The sequence below is a fragment of the Myodes glareolus genome, chromosome 3 (assembly GCF_982192425.1).
Source record: "Myodes glareolus chromosome 3, mMyoGla1.1, whole genome shotgun sequence".
In the NCBI taxonomy this organism is placed as follows: Eukaryota; Metazoa; Chordata; class Mammalia; order Rodentia; family Cricetidae; genus Myodes; species Myodes glareolus.
In genome coordinates this window covers 776,510-795,723 of record NC_142028.1, presented here as the reverse complement: position 1 = coordinate 795,723, position 19,214 = coordinate 776,510, and the positions used below count along the sequence as shown (strand labels likewise).

Here is a 19,214-nt window from a genome sequence, read left to right as displayed (position 1 = left end):
CATAGAAAGAGCAAATAGAAATTTAAAGAAAATTTTGCGAAAGCAAAAAGGGGGAATAACTGTAGCAGCTTCCCCCAGAGAAAGGATTTCTCTTGCACTCTTTACACTTAATTTTTTAATTCAAAATATTGCTGGAAAAACAGCAGCAGACAGGCATGCCCTGTTTGAAAGCTCTACAGAGCGAGATTTGGTCATGTGGAAGGATGTATTGATTAATAAATGGTGTGGACCGGATCCGGTAATTACCAGATCCAGGGGAGCAATTTGCATTTTCCCTCAGAATCGTGAAGATCCAATCTGGGTGCCAGCGAGACTGACAAGAGAAATAAAGAAGAAAGATGATCCAGTGGATGCTGAGTGTCCTGCTGTGGAAGATTCGTGCGGAGGCAGCAGTGATGACCCTCTGGGCGGTGTCAAGAGCAGCTGTCTCACGTTATCACCTTGAGCAGCACCCTGTGCAACCTCTTATCTCTTAACAATTTTCTGACTGACTCTATTCTGCCTTTTCCTTCCTTAGGAATGGGTGGGAACAGAGATATTCTTGGCATGCTGTGTCTAGGTGGAAGTGCTGTATGTCTTTGATTGTGTGTTCTACCTGCTAGCCCAAGTGAGGAGAGACAAGGTCTTTGTGGCACAGGCCTTGGCAGCCTTGGAATGTGTATCCTCACCCCAGGTTTGGCTCTCAGCCTCAAAAGAGCTCATAGGCAATTAGACATGCATAGCCTTTGCACCCTCTAGGGACCAGATAGTCCCACGACACAGAGGAAGGAATGCATAGGCGGAGGGTGTGCAGACACAGCCCTAGCACTCCCAGGGAAGTAGTTGTCCTATTGCACGGGAAGGGTGTGTCTTGCTTTTCTTTTCTTTAATCAGTCCACACATCATGAGGTGGGGACCAGATTGGAAAATAGTTTTGCCTTATTGCTCTTAAAGACAATAAAAGGAGGAGCTGTAGGGAGCCGCCAGGATGTGGCCTTGGCCAGATAGTGCCAGCAGTCCTACAGCCTGGAGGTATACATATCCTTTGTTGTTGCCACCTTAGGCCTGTGTGCTCGGAGCCTTGTTTTGCATTTCAAGAGACTCGGTCTCCTGACCTGTCCCGTGGCCTTGGGTCCTAGTAGAATGGCATCAACCAATCAGCATTCGAGCCTCTCACCCTAGAAAAGCGACTGTCTTTGGATTTTTCACTCTCTCTCTCGTCATCCCTGTTCCCCATTCCCCCTTTCAATCAAGGAGCTCTAATAAATTGTGATTGAGAAGGATTCTTGATTTTGTGATCGTCCATTCCTGCTGATCAGGAAACGCGTCACAATAGCCTATGCTGGAGAGGATGTGGAATGAGGGGAACACTCATCCGTTGTTGGTGGGAATGCAAACTTGTGCAGCCACTTTGGAAATCACTGTGGCGGTTTCTCAGGAAACTGGGAGTCAACCTCACTCAGGACCCAGAAATTCCACTTTTGGGAATATAACCAAGAGATGCCCTGTCACACTACAAAATCATTTGTTCAACTATGTTCATAGCAGCACTATTTGTAATAGCCAGAACTTGGAAACAACCTAGGTGTCCCTCTATTGAAGAATGGTGAAAGAAGGTGTGGAACAAATACACATTAGAGTTTTACTCAGTGGTAAAAAACAATGACATCTTGAATTTTGCATGCAAATGGATGGAAATAGAAAATGCTTTACTGAGTGAGGTAAACCAGACCCAAAAAGAGGAGTATGGTATGTACTCACTCATAAGTGGATTCTAGCCATAAATAAAGGACATTGAGCCTATAATTCGTGATCCTAGAGAAGTTATATAAGAAGGTGAACCCCAAAAGAATCATATAGTTATCCTTCTGGATACTGGAAGTAGACAAGATTGCCGGGCAAAACTTTGGTGCATAGGGTTTGGAGGGGTGTATGTAAGGGGAGATGGGTAGAAAGAAGGGAGAAGGGGAGGATTCCTTGAAAGCTTGGGGGAATGGGATATGTGGAATGGAGGAAGGGTGGATATGGGAGCAGGGAAGTAAATATCTTAATTAAGGCAGCCATTTTAGGGTTTGCAAGAGACTTAACTCTAGAGGGGTTCCCAGGTCCAAGGAGAGGTCCCCAGGTTGTTCCTTGGGCAGCAGGGGAAAGGGTACCTGAACTAGCCTTGTCCCATAGCCACACTGATGAATATCTTGCATATCACCATAAAACCTTCATCTGGCTATGGATGGAGATAGAGAAAGAGACCCACATTCGAGCACTGGACTTAGCTCCAAAGGTTGTAATGAGGAGCAGAAGGAAGGAGAACATGAGCAAGGAAGTCAGGACCACGAGGTGTGCGTCCACCCACTGAGATGGTGGGACTGATCTAATGGGAGGGACTGGGAGTGATGGAACATGTGATCAAACTGAACACTCTGAATGTGGCTGGCAATGAATGCTGACTGAGAAGCCAATGGCAATGGCACTGGGTTTTAATTCTACTGCATGGACTGACTTTGTGGGAGCCTGGTTTGTTTGGATGCTCATGTTTATAGGCCTGGATGTAGGTGGGGGGACCTTGGTATTCCCACAGTGCAGGGAACCCTGACTGCTCTTAGGACTAGAAATAGAGGGGGAGGTGGGGAGGGCGAGGAAAAAGGAAGGCAGAGAGGAGGTAGAAAATTTTAATAAATAAATAAAAAGAATAGTTTCTTCTTCTTGGACTTCTATAGTGCTAGTGTGAGTGAGTTTGGTTGTTAACATGAGTGTAATATGTAAAACACTCGAGATCTAATTAGGAAGACAATTATGAATGTGTGATCATGAAAGTTTGCTAGTTATTCTATGATAGGTGAGGAAGTCTCTTATAAGCCCAGCTGAAATGGATAAGCCATATAAGATATATAGAGATTTGTCTATAATTTAACTTTGACAAAGTTATGTAATTTATTTGCTAATACTCATTGAAAAAGACATAGAGGTTATGAAGCTGGCTTGAAACCAGTTTTGGGAGATTTGAGTACTTCATTTCTTATTTTACTTTAATGATGGTTACTTTAATGATGAAATAGGTTCTTCATATTTGTGATATGGTGGTGGGTAGCCGTGAAGTCACTCTAAATTTGTGAATGAGTGTTCTTTATAAAGTACTTCTTGTTTAGATATAAAGGCTTCTCAGATTATAAAAATCATGATTAGGACTGCTGTAAGTGAAGTAAACAATCCTATAGTTGAGACTGTATTTCATGTAGTGTAGGTATCTGGATAGTCAGAATAGTGTCATGCTATGCCTGATAATCATTGGAAATGTAGTGGGAATAATGTTACATTTACTCCTACAAATATAATAGCAGAGTGAGTTTTAGCTCACACATCGTGTAAAGTGTAGCCTGTAAATAGGGGATATCAGTGTATAAATCCAGCTATAATGGTAAAAACAACACTTTTGATAAGACACTGTAGAAATGATCGACCACATAATATGTGTCATGAAGGACAATATCTAGGGAAGAGTTAGAAAGTACAATACCGGTGAGTCCTCCTCCTGTAAATAAGAAGATGAATTCTAGGGCTCATAGTATTGTGGGGGATTATTTGATATTACCTCCATATAGAGTTGCTAATCAGATGAACACTTTTTCCAGTTGGGATTGCAATAACTACAGTAGTTGATGTGAACTACTGTGCGTCTTGTGCGTCTACATATAATCCTACTGTGAACAGGTGGTGAGCCCATACAATAAATCCAAGGAAGCTGATTGATATCATGGCTCATACAATGCTTATATAATCAAACAGTTCTTTTTTACCTGAATAGTAGGTAACAATGTGTGAGATGATTCTGAAGTCAGGGAGAAAAAGGATATACACCTCTGGGTAGCCAAAGAATCAGAATAAGTGTTGATAAAGCACGGGGTCTCCACCACCAGCTGGGTCAAAGGAAGTGGTATTTAAGTTTTGATCTCTGAGGAGCAGAGTGATACCTGCAGCTAATACTGGAAGGGACAAAAGGAGAAGGACGGCAGTAATTAGGATGGATCAAACAAATAGGAGGATTTGATATTGTGTTAGGGCTGGTGGTTTTATATTAATAATTGTTTTGATGAAGTTAATTTCTGTAATACTGAAGATATTCCTGTTAAGCGAAGTAAAAATAAAAGTGGTAAGAACTACTTATGCTTCTGTGTGTGCTAGATTACGGGCTAATGGTGAATACACAGTTCAGCTTTTTCCTGTTCCAGCTTCTACTATCAATGATGCTAGAAATAGAAGAAATGATGGAGGTAGTAGTCAGAAGCTTATGGTATTTATTTGTGGGAATGCTATATCAGTGACTCTAATTATTAGGGGAACTAATCAGTTTCCGTGGCCATGATTATCATTGGCATTACTGTGAATAAGATTATGACAAATGCATGGACTGCTATTATCATATTATAGATTTGATCATCACCTAGTAAGGCTCCAAGTTGTCCCACCATTAATAATCATAAGCAAAATAATTCTCCCACTATCCCCTCTACTATTACTACAAATAGAAGTTTAGGATACTCAGTCCAAGAGCCTTCAAAGCCTTAAACAAACTCATAAAGTTAAACTTCTGATAAGGACTTCAAGACTCCATCTTATAACTAATGAGCACAAATCAATTGATATTATTAAGCTAAAGCCTCAATTAGTCAGATAGCAATTATACTTATGAACTGTTTTATTAACAGCTAAACACCCTAAACTGGCTTCAATCTTCTCCCGCCTATGAGAAAGGAGGCGAGAGAAACCTTAGTAGAGGAAGTTCTCTACACCTTCAAATTGGCAATTCGATGTGATCATCACCTTAAGGCTTGGCAGAAAGAGGCTTTGTCCTCTTCATTTAATGATTATCCTCATCATTTAACCCCCTAAATGATGTCCCTAACCCTGAGGGCCAACTTTTTTGGGAGACGGGACATTGAGTTCTAGAATTACTTCCAACTGTCATGGGGGTGATGGTCTTTGTATGGGATCCTGTGAAAGTAAAATGATGGTTAATTTCCAAGATTACTAGGTTAGTGGGAGAGAAAGAGAAAGTACTGAAAGATAATACTGAAAAGTGAGGGAGATTTTGAAGTCATGTAAACACAGAGTGCAAAGGAATCTCCCAGGACTCTACAAGGCTGACTCCAGCTAAGGCTCCTAGCAGTGATAAATGTTCATAGGAGGCCTGCACCTTTCCTGAAAAGGGAGGAAGGAGGAGAAGTTTCAGGGGTGAGAACAGAGGGGAAGGAGGAAGTAAATGGTGAGAATGGAGAGGGAGAAACGCAGCAGTATGCAAAGTTAATTAATTAATAAATATAAAAAGATTTTTTAGCTAGCATATAAAATATTGGGCTTCTGAGCTAGTGTGATGGAATGTGCTCTCAAGCCAGAAGAACTATGATTTCCAGAACCCATCTAATCAGAGTGAATCTGCTCCTGCAAGTTGGACACTGACCTGCCATCTCCTGTTGTGGCCTGATTTTACCCTCCACCAACACTTAAATAAATAAATAAAAATATAAATAAAATTAAATAATGATTATCATCATGACATTTACACATGTACACATCTATGTATGTATTCAATTATAAATTCTATTTTACCTCTACGATTTCATTTCTCCATTATTCTTTTTCTATGTCTGTTTTCAATTGTAGATTTTATTTTGCCTCTGCAACATTACTTCCTTCATTATCATTGTTCCAGCCCCTCTTCTGTCTCTCCACTTTTTGTGTATTTCAAAATACACAGATATACAAATTCATGGTTTTCTATGCAAAGATAAATATATAACCAGCATATGATGACAATGTGTGATATTTTTGTTTCCTTCCTTCTACAACTCTGTGTTGTTCCTTTTTATTAGCTACTTTCAGAATCTTCCCTTTTATAGTTCTTCTTTTAGTCCATGTAATTCATTAATAGATGAATAAATAGATAGATTATATATAGACAGATTGATACATGGATAGATGGATAAATAGTTTACACTAAAGAGAAAATATGAAAATGTAACATATTTTTCTTTCTGTGTCTGGTTCATTTTGTTTACTATAATTATAATGAGCTCTAACCACTTTCTTGCAAATAGCATAATTCTATTCTTATCTATGGTTACAGTTCTAGGTTCCTATGCAAGACAATTAAAAGTGTGTGTGTACATGAATTGCATAGAAATTTTCACAGAAATATTGTTCATAACAGCCATAAGCTAGCAATACAAATATACAAATACCCTCAAGGGAATGAGTATAGAGTAGGATACCTCTTGGTACTAAATAAGAACACGTCACCAATAATGAAATTGCATGACAAGCTTCCAAAACATTATGCTACAAGGTTAAAATAAATACATAAAATTGTCACTTTTATTTCAGAAACAATGTCCGTTTACTACTTAGTACACAGAGTATGGACATTTGCATATGAACCAAAGAGAAAATTAAGGTGACATTGTGGGATTCTCAAACTTTGATGAAAGATGGAGTATTTTATTCATATTTCTTTTTTATTTTCTTCCTTTTTATTTTTTGTTAATGGTTTTTAAATTGATTTTTAGTTCTACTGTTGGACACTCAACTGTCTGTGGTTATATATACCTTAAGTTTTCCAGTGAATTAGTATGCTACATTCAGCTCAGCTACAAATCTATATTCCACCTCTAGTCTTCCTTCTTTCTTTTTTTTGTTTGCTTTTGCAAAAAAAAAAAAAAGAGCCAGGATCTCACTATATAGTTATAGCTGTCCTGGAACTCCCAATGTATATCAAATTTTTATGAAATCAGAGATCATTATATCTCTGCCTCCCAAGTGCTATGATTAAAAGTGTTTACTACCATGCTTGGCCACGTACTTTAAGAGTGACTGTTTCTCTACGTGATTTTCTTTATATCTGTTTTTATTAGTTTGTTAGAAGTCAGGCAATTCAAACCAAAATAATTATACAAATTGGATAATATAATAAATATATTTTAATATGTTAATATATGTATCACTGTTTATTAACTCAAATAACAAAGGTATAATAATATACTTTTTGCTATTTTTTTCTGTGTTATGTCTATTATTTGAGAATTGATTAAGCTTTAATTGTAAAGTACCTTCTTTTCAAACTAGGGAAACAATGTTTGTGGAATGGAGCAAGTTATCATTTTTTTGCATTTACAATAAAATTCATAAGCTCTATTCTTTTAAGAAAAGGAAGTATAAGTTTATAAAGACAATGATAAGATAATGACATATCTGTATTGTGCTACCTTTAAGATAGGGAGTCATAAAGGAATAAGAAAATGTTAGTCACTGGAAAGAATATTAAATCTCAAGTGCTGAAAAAAGTAGAAAGGGGCTTTAAGATAAACATTGCTAGTAGAAAGGATGGTTCTCCTAGTCCTATGTGCTTTAGACAGGACAGGAAAAGGATCAAGTTAGTCTCTAAGTATTTACCTTTTCTAGATAAACAAATAAGGGAGCACAATATCATTTGCTCCAAACTTCTAAGATAGAACCTCAATGGTCTTGAATAATTTGTATTTTTAAGTGAGTAAGATGCTAAGAAGAATAGCAGTTTGTAAAACCATTGATTGAGTTTGATTCCAAATGTGCTGGGACTACCATTGTTTTCTTGTCATCTTTCCTCATTAGTCTATAATACACAAGAGGAGACAGATGTATTCTGACTTACCTACAACTCTAGGACAAAAACCTAAAAATACATAGCACATACAGCTTCCCTAGGCTCATGGTTGGCTTGTTACTTCTGCAACTGAAAGAATTAAGCACAATGGCCTCGAAAGATGCTTTTCCTAAAGGACAGCTTAACCACCACAGAAATCATTTACATCTCTTTGTTGACTTGAGAAAGGATCTTGAAACGTCTATTAATCAAAACTTATGTACATGTGCATTCCCTTATCAATGACACCCATTAGAATGCCTGGTATTCTAATGCTGAAGATACTTCTATTGAAACTAAACTTTGTCTTCTCCTTAGACTCATCAAGTTCAATTGAATGATAACTTCATTCAGAAATATTGATTCAAAATTGTCCACATGGACTGATATGGTGTTAAGTATCATGAAACAGGAAATAGGAAGATATAGGAAGAAAAGTTGGAGATAAATTGCAGAGTACTTTCTCTTCTGTTTTTAGTTTTAATTTTCTCTTTTCTTCATTTAGGTATTGATGTGGGATTACCCACTATACTCTGTGAAAACCAATGGTGAATAAAGAAACTGCCTTGGCCTGTTGATAGGGCAGAACTTAATGATGTGGGGAAAAGTAAAGTAAATGCTGGAAGAAAGGAGGTGGAGTCAGAGAGAAGCGAAGGAGCCCATCCAGAGACAGACACAGGGAACTTTACCTGGTATGCCACAACCACATGGTGACAGGCAGAAGGGTTAATGCTTAATGTTAGTATAACAGTTAGAAAATAAGCTAGAGATTATGAGCCAAACAGTGATTTAATTAATACAGTTGCTGTGTGATTATTTTGGGGTTGAGCAGCCGGGAGGGAATGACCAAGCAGCCTCCTCCAACAAATTGGAGCCCAATGTAGTTGACTATATCCACATAAAACCTGAGAGAGCTGAAATGGAATCCTAGACACAAAATAACAAAGTTAAGCATGGTTTGGTAACTGCATTTTCTTGAGTGGGGTCTGTTTGCTAGAAGCAAGCAGAGGCATAGCTCTTTTAAGAGATATTTTATACAAAATGAGATCCAAGTACATTTAAAAGCTGATAAACTTTAAAGATATTCCATAGTGAGGTGATAAGAATAAGGAATATGTAGAAGAAGAACATGATCACACATACACACCCACACACAGAGAAAGACTTTTACACACAAACACAATTTACATACAGCACACTCACATTGTACCATGAAAAAAAGTATATATTTCTGAATACATTACATTCCTTTGATTGAAGACACAAATGGAAATCAGAAATAAAAAAAATCTATGAGAAAAAGAAAATAATTTGAGAAAAGGTAAACATTCCAATGTTCTGAATATGAAATGTTTGATCAGAACATGGACCTAATGGGTTTCAACATTTAAAACAGTGAACGAGATAAAGACTCACAACTCCCTGCTACATCTTTCTTTCTAAAAAAAAATAATAATAATTCCTTTTCCAAGACAGTGTTATTCTAAATATATAACTAAAAGCTAAAATTTTCTTTATTGAAAATTTATCAATATATTGATATATATGAATGAATCAGTATATTTTGATTCATTATATATCGCCTGAAACTTTTCTACTCCAAAGCTTCTTCATGGCATTTTTCACCTCAGCATTCCTCAGCGTGTAAATCAGAGGGTTGAGAAAGGGTGTACAAATTGTATAAAACACCGATATCATCTTGTCCATGGAGAAGGTGGTTGCAGGACGTGTGTATATAAATATGCAAGGCACAAAAAACAAGACAACTACAATGATGTGAGAGACACAGGTAAACAGGGCTTTTTTCCTCCCTTCAGCACTGTGGTTTCTCAAGGAATAAAGGATGATTACATATGAGACCATGAGCATGAGAAAACTCACTGTGCAAAGGGTGCCACTGTTAGCCACAAAGAGAAGGTTGACCAAGTATGTGTCTGAACAGGCAAGTTTCAACAGTGGCTGCAAGTCACAGAAATAGTGATCAATCTCATTGGGACCACAGAAGGGTAAACTCAATGCCAGAAATATCTGAACTAAAGAATGCATACATGATCCCACACAGACTATGGACACCAGCCTCCCACAGACCTGGCGGCTCATGATGGTCATGTAGTGCAGAGGCTTACAGATGGCCACATAGCGGTCAACAGCCATGAGGATGAGGATGAAGATCTCCAGGGAGCCAAATAAATGGAAAGTAAACACTTGGATTATGCACTCACTGAAAGAGATAGAGGCCACCTTCGTCAGCGAATCCACAATGGTTCTAGGGGCTACAGTTGTAGAGAAGCAGGTGTCAGACAAGGATAAGTAGAACAGGAAGTAGTACATGGGACTCCCAAGTGCCTGGCTTGTCTTGATGGTAGCAATGATCAGCAAGTTACCCACTAATGTCCCCATATAAAAGAACAGGAAAATGGCAAGCACTATGTTCTTCCTTCTGGGGTCCTGTGTCAAGCCAAGGAGAAGGAAATTGGTCACATTAATACTCAGCTGCATGGTTCATGAATGAGAAAGAAAGAGTATGAAATGTGCCATCTGCAAAAGACAAAAGAGCTAGTTTTAGCTTGTGATATGATAGATAATTTTAAAAAATATATTTATTTCCCATAAAATTATTGTACATCTGCATTATTAAACTGTTATTTCTCCTCTTTGAATTCAATTTCAAGATCTTTACTATTGTCACAAAAGATGAAGACAGTGACACATTCTCCACAGAACTCTTCACACACAAAATTTAACATGGCTCTGACTGATTGTCCTGTTTATTTAATGTAAAACAGAATGTAAAATTTCCTTGATTATTTAACTTATCATTTCATGGACAAAAACTCTGGCAAAGCATCACATATGTAAGTTTTTTTTCTTTATTCAGAAAACTTTGACTATCCTTGGAAGTGATCAGGTAAATTTGCCTAGGCAAACACGCTATAGAATTTCTATTTTCTACTTATGTTACGCATTAAATACTTACATTTATAAGTAATAATACACTTATTTCTATGTATTACTCATTGAACAAAGAAGAAGTGCTAAAAGCATACACACAATCTGGCAGTATTTTAACCTGATATTTTTAAATGCTGCCAATAGACCTTGATAGATTATTAAATATCTAAATTTCTAATTTTCTTCTACTTCTGAAAAAAGCATACCTTAAACTACTCACAAGTTCTGTGAATATATTAAAATGAAGTGGTATTTTATAATATCTTATTGTACATGTTTGAAAACAAATTATCTTCATACATAGGATACTTTAGTGTTAGAATTTGTTGTTGGATCAGATCATGGCAATCATCTCAAGTAAAATATTTTAATACTCAACCAACTAAAAATTTCATATTCTTAGAAAACAAGAAAATTTCAAAAATGAATTTATGGCTTTAAGAAAGGGGTGAATGATAGTCTGTATTTGATCTCTTTTGTTCAACCTATTTTTCAGACATGGAAATTTTTATCATCATAATCAAGCATTAAACATCACTTCTTTCATTAAAGTCTATTTTTATAGTTGGAATATTTTGTAACAGACATTCAAAGCCAAAACTTTTCTAGCTTTTGCTTATGAAAAGTCATCATTATCACCATACAAATTGAGATATAGTGCAATTAATATATTCTGGAAGACTCATTTATCGTCAGTGCTCTTTCTGATTCTTGCTACACCTGTTGTTCATTGTAAAGAGAACTGTGAACTGCTCTAAGGTGGATTCTGATATCTGAGACAGACACAAAATTACTTTTGTATGTTTATTTCACTTCATCTTTGCAAATTGATTCACTTCACCAAATTTGAAAGATATCTTTATCCCACTAGTTTAAATAAATTAAAAATTTATGTAATTTTATGTGTATGAGCCTTTAACCTGATTGTTTGTATGAACAGCATATGTGTACCAGGTCCCTGCAAAGCATGAATGCTTCGCTTGCATGTGTGATTGTACCCTATGTGTGTGTCTAATCCTTGAGAGCTTAAAAACTGAGAATTGATTCCTGGAAATAGATTTAGAGACTGGGACTCAAACCCAGTTCCTCGAGAGCAATAAGTCTTCTTAACTGCTAAACTATTTCTCCAGAACTCTCTTCCACTATTTGAATAAGATTTATGAAAATGCCTAATTAAGGCACTTGCATTTAAGTGTCAATAATAAAAGCATAACAAAATTTATTTACAATGTATGATCTCTGATAAGAAATAAACCAAAACAAAACAGTTTATATAACTGATTTTAAAAATTATAATTTCTCTTCTTTATTTAAAAATATTGCATAAAATGAACAATTAACCTGAGAACCTGCTGGTCTTTTAAGGTCAATTAATGTGAAAAATCTCACTCTCATCAAAAGCTACAAGATTTTAACCATTCATTGACTGTTTGCCTTTGCTTTATTTATCATTAATCTATATATTGTCAATGACTGCAATGAAGTTATTTTTCTTACACATTTAGGCAAATATTTAAAAATAAATTACAAAGAATAAATTCATATTTTTTAATATGAAAATAATTGTGAGTCTTCATCAAGCATTTAATGACAAGTATAATCAATGCTCTCTTCCTTCTTTGGACATTTTTTCATCCATTCTACATTTATGAAAAATCTTCAGTCAAAAATCTTTCTGTACAAAGACAGTGATGATTACCTTTTGACACATGAAAATTGGTTTGGATCTCTTTAAACAGAATGACTGCATAGCTCTGTGGGTGAGAAGCTAAGAATGTAGAAAGTTTCATGTGTAGCAAAGAAAGGAATTAGTTTTCTTAGAGATGTTAGGAAGTTCTTAAATCAAAATATATTTCTAATAATAAACACTCTACTCAAAGTTTACTTTTAAGTTACTGTTAAGAAGATTCATATTTTTCATAATTCTCTTCATTATTGGAAAAATAAAATTATGTGTGCCTTTCACATAGCATCCTTTGTGAAATTAGAGTCTTTGAAATGTGTGCATCTTCAGTATTTAATGCTTTCATTTCTAAATTCAGTGTCTTTTGAATGTAGAAGACTGTTTCAAGTGAAATACCCTCTACCATATTTTGTGTGCAATGATACTCATATAATATTGATACTGCCCTTCAGATTATAAAAACATTAACATAACTAAGAAATTGATTATTTTTATCTATTGTGTTCAGTAGAGGACAACTACACTCATAAATTATTAAGCCAAGAAAAATACACATATCAAAGAGCAATAAAAGTGAAATTCATCAAAGCATCTTGATGAATTACCTAAATGACTCAAAATGGAAGGTCCCATGTGCTGTACACCTTAACATAGCATATGATTCTGACTTCCAGAACAATGATTATCTTAACATCACAAACTGAGGCTTCTTCCATTTGACAGAACTTGTACTGGGAAGAATCTGCTTCTTCGGGGTGCTGTCTTAAAGAATCACCTATCCTGAATTCAGTGAAACTGTTTTTGTGTCTTTCAGAGACTCTCACACTTGAATTTACTTCTACACATAGACAACTATAGTCTGAGAATATTAATTAGCTGTCCTAATTTCTTTAACTAAGAGCTTAAATTAAAAAGTTACATGCAAAACCCTCCTCTAGCCTCTCAAAAATGTGTTTCTTAATCCATGATTCATACTATATCACCAAAAGGAGTCCTGGAAAATAGCCTGCGTCGAATACAGAAACTCACACAATTCAATGCATCCAAGGTACGTATTCTGTATCTAGCTCCCTCAATTGTCAAAAAATTACAGTGCAATCATTTTTATGCTTATTAGACAGATAGCAGGTGCATTGTGAAGATCTTAAGATTGATAAGGTGATATGTGACACTTGTGAAGAAGCAGGTGCTTAGTGAGATTTCAGAAACACTCCTATACATGGTATTATCATTCTTTATTATATATTTAAGTATCCTCACTGTTTGATTGGGTCTGAAGCTTGTCTGAGAAGTAGTTAGTCAACTTCTTAAAATAATTCTGAGGTGTATGCCCACTGTAAGTAAAAAGTAATATAATTTAGAAGGATGTAAAAACATTCATAATATACTGTAACATACAATACTTTGATCAAGAATTGAATTCGCTCATCACAAAAATGCCTTTTCCCAAAAGAATTGTCAAAGTTGTTATTCTATACTAAATATCTCTCCAAATTTTGTTAGAGATGTTATCTTATAGGATTTTTGTGTAAATGAAGGTTTTTGGTCAGTCTAATCTTATCTAGGTACTTTACATGAAAATATTTGAGAATGCTTCTATACATTATCACCTCAAGAAAGAACTTTAAACATTAATATATCAAATGCATCCTTTTATTCTCACATAGTAATGATTGACTTTCACGTACCTGTGTCTTATAAGGAAAACAATTTTAGAGAATTGCTTCATTCTAAAGACAGTATTTTCTATTTATCATAATAGTTAACATTTAAAAGTATATTGGGCTATTAAATTTAATGTTTCCTTTCCAAAGGCCAGTAGCGTACTATCATCGTAAATGTACTGAAACATATTAAAATATGCATATTTACCAAATCTGTAATAATGTGTCTCTGAGCTCACAGTGTGGAAATAATCTCTCTCACCTGCTAGAGGACTGGCTACATGAGTCTCACCTGCCCAAAACCTTTTGATAGCAGCTATCCCACAGGATGCTGGAAAAAAATTTTTTTTCTGTCCTCCAGAGGGAATATTAACACACAATTGTGCAAGACATTCATGTAGAGAGTACCATTATCACTTACAATTCTCTGTCTTCTCTGTCTTCTGCTAATCTAAACCATTCCAGAGGCTACAACACATCTAATTTGCATTGTCTTTTTAGTAGCAATAGTTATATATATATATATATTATATAACTAGCATATATATTAACTAATAAGAAATTAAAATTGTCAGAGGAGAGAAAAAAGAAAAGTATGATGGGTAATGATGTTGACAATGACAGGAACAGAAAAAATAAGAAAATATTATTTGGACAAGAGAATTTAGATCATGAATCTCTATTTTCATGAACTACCCTAAATTAGCCTTGCTACATTGGGGGCAGGGGTATAGAGACTTTAGCTCCCCAAATGTACTTGAAAGTTATTTGTAAATATTATCATAGAGAAAAGTATTGAATAATGAAACCTGAAGTCTGCTCTGTAAACTACAGAAGATAAGTTTCAAGATTCCTAAATTGTTAATAATTTCACTGAGTATTAGTATGAATACAGAGCTCTCAATCTCATGTTAAGAAAAAAAGCCTTTTTGTGCATTTTACAAACCCATTTCATTAGAAACAATTCCATTTTTAATGTCATAGTCTTATTTATTAAATAATTTCAAAATTACTTAGAAACTTGAGGTAAATTGTATTTGAATGTAGGAGGTGAAAAAGCAAAAACATAATATAGTAGGCAAACTAGAGATATGCCCAGCTTCTTGTAGTAGGAATAAGTAGAGACAGTGAGGGTTCCTAAGTTATAATTCAAGAAAACAGTCAAACTCAGTAAAGGAATTCTGTAAATAGTTTCACTGGCAATTGTATGTCTTCAGAGAGGTCTAGAGTATCGTGGTACAAAGTTTAGGTTTGGGTCCATTGGGCACAAATAGGGATAGAAAAGGGGAAAAAGAAAATGTTTTCTGTGTTGGAAAGAATAAAGCTGTAGACGTAGCAATAAGTGTGTAAGCAGCTGTATCAGTCATTGGAGGTTCTGGGAACTATAAGAGCCTACCTCATTCAGGAGAGAGTCAGTCCTCATCTTACCATGTTTCACATGCATCATGTCTTTTCTCTCCTTTCAGAGTCATGCTGTTCTGATCAGGATGTAAAGCAAGATTCTCTTCTAATGATAAGGGTCTTCAAACTCAACTGGTTTACTGAAGTTCCCTAGGTCCTTGTCAAAGGATATTATCAACTGAGTGATCCACTTGTAAAGAAAATAACTGGTGACTGACCATGATATTTTAAAACACATGGAGGGATAATTTGATAATTTTTCCTTCATTATATTAATGTGTTAACAAGGCCACAGGCAATTATCACAAATCCATTGTTTAGTAGCAGACCCATTTTCTTATAACTTTCAAACCTGCTAATTTTTAAATAGATACCTGGTAATTTTAGAGAAAAAAAATGAAAACCAGCTACCTAGCAATTTTAGTAAAAAGACATACTGAAGAATGTTTTTCTTAAAATAACATCCAAATTTTATAAAACCTTCATGTAATAATCTCCCACTTATCACATTCATCTTTACATCCATATCTCTAGTCCATGATGTGAAAGTTGACATTGTGTGTATGAGAAACTGAACCTGCAAAGGTTATGAAGCCTTCTGTTGAGGTGGAACTAGTCTATCACGATTTGTGAGATCACCACCAGCTCAACAGTCATTAAGACAGAAGTTGCTGTGAAAATCTAGTGTATGCTTGACTGGCAGCCATAGAAAAGAAATGAACTTAACAATATAGTAATATCTAGTTCTTGGTGATAGTAATAGTGTTGTTTAACTTTCTTTCATAGATTGGAGGTAGAAGCTTGCTATGCTGCTGCATTCTTGTATACTACTTTCTGAAGAGAAATAGGTAGAAATCATAATGAGAGAAGTCATCACTAAAGAGATGATGTGTGCCTATACCTCACTGGGATAGATATAAATGTGGTTATTATAGTCATGAAGTTAATCCCAAAGATGCAAGGAGAAAGAATACCAACTGAAGTATCATGACCAGATTAATTAAAGTTAGTAATTAATTAAAGCTATCTTTCTTATTCCTGCACATAGGTTGTCTTTGTAGAGGTAGGGTTCAAGAAATCAGCATTGGATATCAGAAAGATAAGGATTTTATAGCTCCTGGATAGGGAGTTTCCAAAGGGGGCATTCGTCAGGCAAATAGATAGGGTTACAGAAACAGAACCTAACAAGTTGGTCATAACAACTGTGAAACTGAGACGTGATTGAGAGGTGTTCATAGCAAAGTAGTCAAAACAATAGGTGGTCAGGGTAACTTTTTGAACAAAAATATGGTTGCCATTTATTTTAAAAAGCAGAACAAAATCCTTTGTAGCTCAGGTTACTAGAGGGACATAGCCTAATCCCTGAGAAAAAATTTAGGCATAAAGAAGAATAAATCTATTTTGTCTTTACTATGAGATCACTTTTAATCATAAGGTGGGGTGGGTTGGTTTATCAGACTATGCTTAGGATGATGATGAACTCACATCTATATGTATACTGATTATGAAGTAGAGATATACTGGATAAAACCACCTACTTCCTAATATCAGGAAACACATTGCTTTTGGCAGGTTGGGGTGGGGGAGCAGGAGATCCTTACCTGCTGTGCTGATTACATAATAAGGCATTATCTTTACAAAGAAAGAATCTCCTTACAAGATACTTAAAATAAATGTATTTCAGGAATGTAATGTGCTAAAACATCCACAGGAGTGATGACAGAGGGAAAATAATAAAATACTTTTATCTGAGTCACACAAAGTTACCTCTGACAGGAATTATGGGTGTAGGCATTAGTGATGAAAAGTCAGATGCTACATTTAGAAACTGCTAGGAGAATCAAAGCATAAAAAATCAGTTCAGAAAAGAGGTGAGTGACAGGGATATGTTGGCAGTTTCTGAGATATAATAAAAAGGTAGAGAAAATTAAGGGAACATGGGAAGGAAAGGAGTTTTCTACCTTGGTGTGTTTTTGAAGTATCTTAAATCTAAGAATTGAAGATTGTGACACAGCTAACAAAATTTATGGTTAAGTTTGTCCATATGTGGACAATATTCTACTTATAAAAATTCTTTAAATAAGAAGGTAAAATAGCATGTTTAAGAGTGAGTATCTATTGTTTGGGAGTTTAAACCTGTTCTTCTCCTATCTATAAGACTGTCCATTCTGAGGTACTCGATCCATGATTAAGAGCTTAGTAAAAGTTGCAGGGTATTCCCAGGCATTCTTTTAGCTTACTTGGAGCTATTATTAATGACTAAGCATATCAGGCACCTTCAAGTGCATATTTTTCTGTTAATAATGTACCTCCAAAGTTAGTTTTCTTTTATTTCAAGCTTAAACTTTACAATATAAGATTAGCATGCTCAGGGACATTTCTGTATATCACTGAAATATTTTATAGATGTGTTCAAACTCTGAGCTGAGCAACATCCCCTACCCATGTGACTATGATTTTTCTTTAAAGTATGACCTTAAACTGTGCCTGTTCAAGAGTATACTCCTTAAATGAGCATGCTTAGTAGTTGTTCTAGGAGAGTAACCAATATAACAGAAGAGGCCATTGGTTGTGTGCAGTCTATTCATGACTGTAGAGTACATGTTTTTTTTTACACACCACTACATGAAATGCAATGAGGGAACCTAAGCTTGGTGCTGTGAGCCAGCACAAAATATATGAATAATTAACATGTGAGACTATCATAGATCCCAGCAAGGAGTTAACTATTACTATTGCTTTGCTAAATAAATGCTTTATGTATGTCAAATGACTTCTAAACATCTGTGTTTACATCAGTTAGCGATTGTTGTCAGCTATCATGTTCATGGACGGATAGGTCTTTATATAGCGGGTAGTAGTTATAACAGAAAATCAAAGCTGATGAAAAGACTGATAATAGGTGAACCATGATATGGCATGGAATCCAAGTGTGCAGGAAAGGATCATACTCATATCAACTTTTCCAATGCTCAAGGAATATTTTGGAGGAGCTTAAGAACAATTGTAGGAGCCAGAAGTGTCTGATTATAGTGTTTATATTGGTATATAAACATTGGCAGTCATAAATGTGTGATGTCATAAAGAATGTTGATCCATATTATCAGCAGAAAAAGAGAATAAACAACAGTCGTATGGATTGTCAGTGTCATCATCTTCATAAAGAAATGAGTAAAAAATGCAAAATGAATTTATCACAATAAATTTTTAAAAGAACACAAAAATAGTAAATTAATCTAAGCTCAATATAATTTTCAATCACACACTATAATATGATCTTGCTCTCCAAATTGGACAACTAAAAAAAGAAAATGGGCCATAGCTTGTTGTTTCTTCCTTTGGTTTGTTTTGTTGAATAGCAGTCTTGATGTAGGTGGGTTTTCTGTATTTCTGTTGCTTTCATTGGCTAATTAATAAAGAAACTGCTTGGCCTGATAGGTCAGAACTTAGGTGGGTGGAGTAGACAGAACAGAATTGTGGGAGAAAGGAAGCAGAGGCAGGCAGATGCCATAGCTCTCCTCTCTGAGATGGATGCTGGTTAGACTCGTCCCAGTAAGTCACAGTCAAGTGCAAAATGCATTAATAGAAATGGGTTGAATCAATATGTAAGAGCTAGCCAATAAGAGGTTATAACTAATGGGACAGGCAGTGTTTAAATGAATACAGTTTCCGTGTAATTATTTCTGATAAAGATAGCCGGGTGGCGGGAACACAGCCCACCATTCCTTATCACTACACAGTCTTACCATGGTACAGACACTTCTTGTGAATCATCCTATAAAGCATCATATATCCCAAGTGGGAAAAGTATGCATAAACTCATCATGCTAACACATATACTTACAGCACACTTCTACACCCT

The 19,214-nt window shown here is 35.5% G+C and overlaps 2 protein-coding genes across 4 annotated transcripts in view; one reads left to right on the top strand and one right to left on the bottom strand.

The window, feature by feature from the left end:
• LOC125399285 (olfactory receptor 4C6-like) overlaps positions 1 to 19,214 on the top strand; it is a 71,234-nt gene that overhangs the window by 33,780 nt on the left and 18,240 nt on the right. The gene's annotated exons all lie outside the window — the stretch shown is intronic.
• LOC125399286 (olfactory receptor 4C16-like) lies at positions 9,224 to 10,150 on the bottom strand. Its single transcript, XM_048432767.3, has one exon. The coding sequence runs from the start codon at positions 10,148 to 10,150 to the stop codon at positions 9,224 to 9,226; it is 927 nt and encodes a 308-aa protein (XP_048288724.1).

Coding starts and splice junctions, on each gene's coding strand:
- LOC125399286 (XM_048432767.3), bottom strand. CDS start 10,150: ATGCAGCTGAGTATTAATGTGACCAATTTCCTTCTCCTTGGCTTGACA.